Raw genomic sequence first — 9,384 nt, forward strand, 5'->3', positions numbered from 1 at the left:
CTACGGAGGCTGTGAGCTGTTGGCCTGTTAGGTCTGTTTCTGCTCCTCCATGATGTCACAGACACTACCAGTGGACAGGGCTGAGTCTAGTGATCTTATTCAAGTCTATGGGCATAGCGCCCTACAAACTGCACTTTATGCAGACGAAGGAGGATCGTAAACTAACACGGCTGCAGCTTTAAATTTGAAAAATCCAACAAAGAGAGTTTGCTTGCTTTTTTCGTTTTATCTACAAAAATCCCACGGAGATTCACTCTGATCCAGAACTCTATTTGATCTGGTGGACCAGACTTTGCTTTTTTGGTCCGCATCAGAGTTCACGTTCACACCTCCCCAAATGAACCGGATTTTCTAGACAAACAAACTACAGTTCGACTACACTACAGTCTCCACTGAGTGAAGCCGTTTTTAAAGAACTTTGAGTCCACTCAGACCTGTATTTAAGCTATCCAAATGCAGTTTGGTTGTGCAATAGGGTTGGGCATAATCGTATTGTGTGCAATTAATTGTTAGAAAAACATTAATCGATTATTTTTTGGCACTTGATGATTAATACGATTAATGTCACTAGGCAGAGTCCGCTCGCTGATCCTCTCTGCTTCAAATATGACAAACATTAAAAAAAGTTCTGTAATTTATGATCAACACAATTTAAAATTTGATGTACAGTATATCCTGAAGTCTGTAATTTTGACACAATTTGGAACAGATTTTTCCAAAGAGCAAATCTTTCCCACTAAATTGGTCATGTGACTAGGACATAATGGACTCCAGGGGATTAATCGTCAAATTAATCGTTATCGACTAAATACCACAATTAATTGTGATGAATTTTTTTTGCCAATATTGCCCAACCCTACTGCACTTGATGGAATTTATCAAAATGTCTGAACAGCCTTTTAGGACAGTACCAGTGTTGTATAAAGTACCTCAAAGTGACACTTGAGTAAAAGTACAAGTATCTTATCATAAAAATACTTTGGTAAAAGTTAAAGTCTTCTCTCTAACTTGAGTAAAAGTCTTAAAGTATCTGATATTTTTTGTACTTAATTATCAAAAGTAAATTTCTGACACAAAATCTACTTAAGTATTAAAAGTAAAAGTACTGAGTAAAAGTGAGCAGTTAGATTTTCCAAAATGACATTTATTGGGAGGTGACTTCTCCAAAAAATATATTTTCTGACAGGGTGCAGCTGTGATGGGTTGTGTACAAGCTAATAGGGTGTCAGAATGGTATATATTTATACTTCTCATTCAAACACAATTAAATTCACTCTATCCAGGAGACACAATTTATCAGGATAGTATTTTTTAAGTAATAACAACTCAGAATAATATAGGAGTAACGACTTTCTACTTCTTACCTTTTTTAAAAATGTAGTGAGTAGAAAGTACAGATAACTGTGTAAAAATGTAATGAGTAAAAGTAAAAAGTACGCTGAAAAAGAATTACTCAAGTAAAGTACAGATAACCAAATTTTCTACTTAAGTACAGTAACAAAGTATTTGTACTTAGTTACTTTACAACTCTGGACAGTACAAAAAATCTTAAGTGCGGTGGACTTTCATTCTGATAGAGTTTGAGATTCTTTTAAATATAATGTTTTTCTGTATTTTAAATTGATTTTATTGTCTACGTTTCTGTGTTGCTATGTTGTTTTATTAATTTGGCTGAATTGTGAAGCACTTTGGTCAACTTTTGTTGTTTTTATGTGCTATATAAATAAACTGACATTGACTTGTGAGACAATAAATAAAAACAAGTGGCTCCAGCTTACAGAAAAGAACAGCTCATATTAAGTTCTACTTTGTTTKAGCCCACATTAAAGTCCTGACCTCTCTCATTTGCTGTGCTGAAGTAGAGTGTCGGAGGGATGAGGGGGAACAAACTGGGAACGAGTGCTGGTCKCTCTTCTCGGTCATCTTCAGTTTCCAAAATCATCGGTTCCTTAACACTGAAAGAGACATGGAAACAAACCGTTCTCATGCAGTGAAGCACTTCATCAATAATTTCTGCCAACCACCCAACTCTGCTGACAGTCTTTTTTAGCAGAGACAACCTGCAGTGACAGAGTGGAGCCATCACCATCAGAGCTCAGGTCAGCCTGTAATTAAACTGGCTAATCATGACCTTTCCACAGGATTAAAAAGTAATGCAGCTTCAGGTTCCTTCACTGATGTTTTACTAACAGTACCTGGCATCCAGTTACAACACCGCTTTGTAACACAAGGCACACGATGCGTCTGTAATGTGATGCTAGGGAGGATAAAAAAAATGACTGACTGATATAAAAAAAATWAATAAATAAAACACTGCCTGTTTGGAGATAATGGCAAAGCTCAGGGATAATCTGTAAGTACTATCATCAACACACAACAACGAATCAAAAATACTTACATGACAGGCATATATGGAGGAAGGAAAAACAAACTGATTTCTAGATATCCGTCTTAAACTTGTCCACCACCAACAGGTTTAGTTTACACTCAGATCCATGAAGATATTTGACTCTACAGAGCTTTAGCTACTTGAMAGGGTGGGTGTGGGGTTGTCAGTCTATACAAATGAACACAAACAGAYCCACAAAAGCACTCCCGATGCAGTGTGTTTTAGCAGAGAAGCTGCTCCCAGTCTTTGGTGGGGAGTTCTAATGTTGACAATTACATGACGCACAATGAAGCAGAGCTTTCCACGAGGCTCTGCTGCTTTCAGCCTCCAAAGACAATACACTGACAGAATGACAGGAAAAAGAGGAGAAGCTACACTGTTCGTCAGGTTTGGAAACCAATCACAGCTCTCTTATGGTAAACTAAAACGCAAAGTTGCTGTGTGTCATTTACATTTCCACACTAATAAATATATTTATTGTTTGATTCTTGGATGCACAAACATTTGCTTCACATTATTGAGCTACAGCACCAGCTTTGYCTTTTCACATGTAAACTATGTGCACCAGGGGTGGACTGGCTTCCAACTCCCCCAGTGCCCCTGGTCTTGGGGCATTCAGTGCAAGCTTAAGAGTTTTCTGTTTTGTTTTACTTTTACAAACACTGCAAAAATCCTTTGTCATCCACCACTAAAGCCAGATTCCCACCAAATGCGTTTGGAGCAGCCAAAATGCTCCTACCGCGTACGTTTGGCTGCTTGTCAGCAGCTGTCCGTTCACACAGAACGCGTCTGAAGACGCGCAAYGGGAGGAGCGTCCTTGTTCTTTTTCCGGTCGGTTGATGTTTAAAATGAAGATAAAATAAATGAAATAGCTTTGCTTTATTTACTAAAGAGCAAGAGAACGTTGCACAGAGCAGAAAATTAATTCACTAGATAATTTGGAGGTGCTCTCACTGACTTTTTTTTTCTCCCCAGACCGGGACCAGACTAGAGGCTGTAGAGGGAGGAGGGTCTTGGTTTTTTTCCAGTCTGTCTTTAATGACGGGTAATAAAGATGAAATAAATTCAATGGCTTTGTTTTATTTACCGTATTTTTCGGACTATAAGCAGCGACTTTTTTCCTGAACTTTGAACCATGTGGCTTATATGTGGATTTTTTTCTTCAGCCACCAGGGGGCTCTTTAGCCGGACGTGTGATTGCCGCGAATAAAAAGAAGAAGAAGCACCATTTTGTTTTAGCTAGTAGCAGACACGACATGACGGATTAATCTTCGACAGACACGACGAAATATTTCTCTTCAAATTCAAACGCGCTCATCACGGAAAAGAATAGAAGATCTTCCTATGATGCCGCTTTTAAGTTGAAGGCTATCGAAATTGCGCAACAGGAGGGAAACAGAGCCACTGCACGTAAGCTCGGCCCGGGTTCCGAAAGGATGGACTGCTACATGAAGAGGGTACCACAGCTTCAGAGCCAGCATTACCCCAGGATGAAAACTACACAGAAAGCAACGCCGAACAGATACCGCTGTGTGACGCAGCTTTTCTGAGCTCGTTCAACTCCGACACTGACTGGACTTCGATGGTTTCAGTGCACCGGAGGAAGATGAATGAGACGTTTTGCTGTTTTGTTGGATCAGAAACTGTTAAAGAAAACTACCAAAATAAGGTCAGTTAAATGAACCGTATTCCTCTGAACTTTAATTCCTAAAGGTTTCCTAAAGGTTTGCGGCAAAGCCGCATGTTGCGCGCTGCTCTCAACTGGCAAAACGCGCCGCTACGTGCTGCGCTGCTCCTAGATGCGTGTCCACCATAGACTTTGCAAGTAAACTGGCTGCTTTGGCTGCTCCAAATGCGTTTGGTGTGTACCCGGTTTAATAGGTTTCCTCTTGCAGCCTTACTGCTTTCTACACAGGTCAGATGAATAGGTTAAACTGCTTATGGTGCACACATTTACCCCGTCTCTAAAAGCAGAATAATGTGACGCCCCATGTATGGAAGTAGCTCCACTAACTATTGCACATTTTTTTTGCATTATATTCAGATAAACCAGTTTAATATTCTGGTATCTTTCTGAAAGTTCAAGAGGCTTTTAAAAAAGGCTGTATTTGGCCCAGGGGACACAGTGAATAGGTCTGACTTATGGTGTCCAACAGAAATACTGTTTCTCACACAGGGTTTATAAAACACACAAGCTCTAAACACAAAGCAAAGCTTTGATATTTTTCTCTCCAAATGCTTGACTTTCTAATTTTTCATGAAGCAAGAAGCACATCTGTGTGTTTTACCTGGAGATGGATGAAGCATCAGTAACAGAGGAGCAGTCTGAATCACCTGAAGAGAAGAAAATGGACAAGAGGTGAGTCTAAACCCCGATTTGTACTAGATGTGGTTCTGCCCCGCGCCGGTCCAACCTCTGCTGCAAATACGCAACTTTTATTATCACTGGGCCTCATGCAAGAACATGTTCGTATTTTTATCCTAAATTTCTCTTACTTTTGTTCGTACAAAGGGTTCGTGCGAACATGTCACGTCAGATTCAACAAACTCTTCTATCTTTAGGAAAAGTGTGTAAATGAGCTGCATAAACATGATGAATTATACCTGTTCGTATCCAGCTGCTCATACACACGGAGAGGAAATTAGCATAATTACCACCCCAAAAACACCATATAAGGCTATGTTTCCTGCCTCAGATATCAGGAAGTGTCCATTCATGAAAATGACAGAGAAAACTAAAAAGAAGAACTTTACGAGTTCAAGTGTAGAGATTAAGTGTAAACACCTGTTTTACATAGTTTTCATTTATTCAGAAGAAGAGCGGTCACACACCGCTAACACCCCCCTCCTGACCATCACAAGTGTCAGATGTGGTTCTGAAAATAAGCATTTTAAAATGTCTCCAAACTTCAATTAATGCATAATTTAAGTTGGTTTTTAGTTTGTGATCTTCATATTAATACTGTAGTGTTATACAACAGCATTAAAAGCCAATTTAATTTAATCTAATTAATTTATGTCGTGAAAATCGAATTCCAGTTCAAACAGAATAACCTATTGTCAACATAATTATGGAGTGTGATTTATTTTCAACTCAATATCTTCAAATTAACGAAATATGAAGTTATTAGTGAGAAAAATCAGTCTGGATAACAGCAGACTTACTGCTCGTAAAATACACAACAGGTCTGGACCACACGTGAATTTTGTTCGTATCTGAAAAAAATCTTAGAATATGAAAACATTGGTGAATGCCACAAATTCTCCTAAATCACTCGTACGCACAATTTAAGAACAAATCCGTTCGTACGAACGGTTCTTGCATGAGGCCCATTGAGAGTATTTACACTGGCTCTGCACAGCGGCGGTGAACGGATGGCGATCCGCCAAAATTATATTTGATCCTATTTTTGCCGGATACCAGAGCTGCTCCGGCGTCAAATCTACAAAGATCATGTTGCACCAACAGGAAAAGAAACAAACACAACATCCGTATTTTCAAAATAATTCACCAAAGGCAAACTAATTTTGTAAAAACTGTAGCTATATTAATAAATATATGGACATATTTATACATGTGGCATTCAGCATATGCATTCACACATGATACATGTGGATTTTATTTTGGAATCAGAAGTTTCAAAAAGATGACAGCCATGCCGTTTCAGCTGTGTTTGGAGTCCGTCTACCACAGAATTAATTATTTTTTACTCTGACTTCCACATTTATCACTGGATTTATCTCACGAACCCCTTCCTGCACACGCTCCTTCCTCTGTGCGTTGCACTGGAGCGGACCGGATGTTGTAAAAGTTGAGAGTGCAAACGAACAGCTGCGCACCGCAGCGGAGCGGAACCACATCTAGTGTGAATTAAGGGTAAGACTGGTGAGTCTGGCTCTATATTCTTTCCAAAAAATGTGAAGTAAATTATTGTCTGTATTGTTCAGACACATAACCAAATTTGTGTCTGAGCTGTAGACATTAAGATTTTTCAGGAGTTTTCATTTCAGCAAACATCTGAACGTCAGAAAGTTTGTCTATTAAATCAGAACAGAGTTTTCCCTGATTTTTAATGCTTTTCTCAAATTCCCTGAGTTTTTCTCGTCTGTAACATGTGAAAGTAACTTTCCACGTTTTCCCTGATTGCTATCCTACCATTGTCACAGCAGACAGTCTCCAGCTCATCGTGCTGCTCTTCATCCTCCTCATCCACCTGCATCACGCACTCCGAGCTGGAACAAACAAAAGAAAGTGCTCAAAACTAAACGATGGAGGAGGAAAGTGACTGACTGAGAAGCTGTTTCTCACTCTGACTGCTGAGCCTCTCCAACCAGCAGTTCATCTGCTGGTGCCGAGGAGGTGGAAGAGGAGAGGGATGGAGACGATGTGTTGGCAGGTTGTCCTTGCCTGGTGAGGTGGATGGCTGAGATTTGAGTGGTTACAGAACCAACCAAAGCTCCTGCAGGGTTTGAAGCCACATCTGTCAGACAGTAAGAGTCAGAGAGGAAGTATAAGTTCAAATGCTGAGTCTGGCTGCAACCCTTAAGTACCATCTCATTGGACTGCAGCCGTTGATGAGTTGGTGACTCAAAATTACAGGAAAATCAATACGTTTTTCTGTAAAAGTCTTATAAGTTATATAACTTCAATACCAATCTGTCTATGCTCAGTATCAGACATTTTAGACCACAAGAAATTAAAGAATAATCACCTGCAGCCTTGAACACCAAAGTTTTACACACAGGTCTCATGTGACCTGTTGGCACTCAAAGTCTCAGCTACAACCACACCAAATTTTAGCCCATGTTTTGTCAGGGTTCATGCAGGTTTCAGTAAGTTAAATTTCAGACCTTTTAAAAGACCTTTTAAGACCATTAGTAATGACATTTAAGACCAAATCGACGCATTAACAGAAACATTCAAATGGTCCCAGAAATTTTATAAGAGAAACCTTTTATTGCTATCAATTTAGTTATTTAAAGAATATTTAATTTTAATACAAGAACACTAAATTATTTGAGTGAAACGGTCATATCCGACTGCTGTGAACTGCTTTCAACTGAGTGAAAAAATCACTGATATCAAGTCAAGTCTCATTGAAAACACACTTTCCCATGTTTAAACAACAAGCAGTGGACATGACTGATCTTCTGTTTTTTTTGAGCAGGTAAATAAGCTCCTGTATGTGGGGCGTTGTAGCGGCAAAGAGGTCAAAAACATGGAAGTAAACTGTGCCATTGTTGCCTGCAGTTATCATGGGATTAGTAGTTTAATCATGAGTAGCAAACTCATGAAGACGGATCATGTCAACCTCTGACTACGACTCTTAACTTTCTTTATTTATGCAGCCAASGGTTCTCAGGAAWGATCAAARGTAGAAAAAATTAAGACTTGACAAAATTAAATTTAAGACCTTGTATGAAAATCTGGGCATTTTTAAGACCTTTTAGGCCTAAAATTTTATTTTCAAATATTAGACTTTTTAAGACCMTGTGGATATATTTTAATGTTTGCTAAAGTCGATAGCTGCAACATTCAGTTTCAATCAGGTTGGCTCCAAATGTTAATCAGTTGTACATGATGGTTCAGAAGATATTTACAAACAGACACACCCATTAACCAGTTACCTTCTCCAACATCCAGCTGGGTTGTGTGGAGATGCTGAGTGATGGCAGCCGGCATGAAGCTGGACGGAGAGGAACAGAGACCTCTGYTCCCTCCCAGTGGACACAGACTTTCCAAGGCCTGCTTGGTCACATGGAGCAACGCTCCACTTTGGTGCTTGATGTTTGTGGCGTCGGCCAAGATGGCCGGAGGACCACCTTCAACAAGCAGCCGATTGTTTGGTTGTGTTACTTGGATGTTTTGTGGTTCACAGTGTTTTATTCTTGTTTTAGCAGAGTTGCTCCTTTGTGCAGCATTCATTTGTCTTTTTGTGCTTTTTTCTGCTTTTGTGCCGTTGTAGCTTGAGGTATTCTTCAACAAAGCTGCTCCCTGATTTTTACAAAGACTAAGGCACAGAGGAGGTGGTGAAGACAAACGGTCTCCTGTCTCATGCTGAGAAGACAAAACAAAGAAAAGGTGTGAAGAGGTGGATCAAACACAATTATTGTTATTTTAAGAAGGGCAAACTGGACAATCCCTGCTCTCTTTAAAGCTACTGACGTTGGCTATTTGTTGGTAAAAACAGTACTGATCCAAAAAGGCTGTGATGGTTGTGTAACATTTAAATAACAACTAAATACAATAATCTGCAAATCTCATAAATATATATTTATTACCATTGAAACATAGTCCGACATTTCCAACATTGCAAAAGCTATCTAACCAAGTTTTAAAATCTTACATCCAGCCAAAAAGTCTTTTTGATCTTGTTTTGAGACTGATTTACTAAACAAGAACTGATTGTGTAAGAATAATAATCTTGTTTTCAGAATGTGTAAGATTATTTGTCTTGTTAGCCTGAAAATTTGACTCAAATTAAGTCAAACATTTCTACCAGTGGAGTAAGAAAATTTTAGGTAAGATTCTTGAAATAAGAAAAAATTGAGTCAAATCAAGTATTTCAAGAATCTTACCAAGTAAAATTTTCTTACTCAATTGGTAGAAATGTTTGACTTAATTTRAGTCAAATTTTCAGACTAACAAGACAAATAATCTTACACATTCTGAAAACAAGATTATTATTCTTACACAATCAGTTCTTGTTTAGTAAATCAGTCTCAAAACAAGATCTAAAAGACTTTTTGGCTGATATAAGRTTTTAAAACTTGGTTAGGTGGACATTTTTTGCAGTGAAGAAACCGCTTTATTCATAGAAAAGAAATTAAGTCAGTTCAAAATTTGACAGCACCAAAACATTTTAAATTTGGAAAAGGGGCAACAGAAGATGGCAAAACTAAGTACTCCAAAGAAGAAACAGCTTGAAGAAAATGTAGCTACTAAAGAATAGGCCTGTCACGATAACAATTTTGCTGGGCGATTAATTGTCTCA

The 9,384-nt window shown here is 38.7% G+C and overlaps 1 protein-coding gene across 1 annotated transcript in view; it reads right to left on the reverse strand.

Annotated features, from left to right (window-relative positions):
* ttll4 (tubulin tyrosine ligase-like family, member 4) overlaps positions 1-9,384 on the reverse strand; it is a gene marked incomplete in the record, with an annotated part of 35,654 nt that overhangs the window by 20,259 nt on the left and 6,011 nt on the right. The window contains 5 exon segments of the mRNA XM_014030575.1: positions 1,837-1,955; positions 4,678-4,723; positions 6,546-6,622; positions 6,699-6,870; positions 8,018-8,447. Of these exon segments, the coding sequence (XP_013886029.1) occupies positions 1,837-1,955; positions 4,678-4,723; positions 6,546-6,622; positions 6,699-6,870; positions 8,018-8,447 (844 nt within the window).

This window comes from Austrofundulus limnaeus, unplaced genomic scaffold (assembly GCF_001266775.1).
Source record: "Austrofundulus limnaeus strain Quisiro unplaced genomic scaffold, Austrofundulus_limnaeus-1.0 Scaffold1082, whole genome shotgun sequence".
NCBI classification, from domain to species: domain Eukaryota; kingdom Metazoa; phylum Chordata; class Actinopteri; order Cyprinodontiformes; family Rivulidae; genus Austrofundulus; species Austrofundulus limnaeus.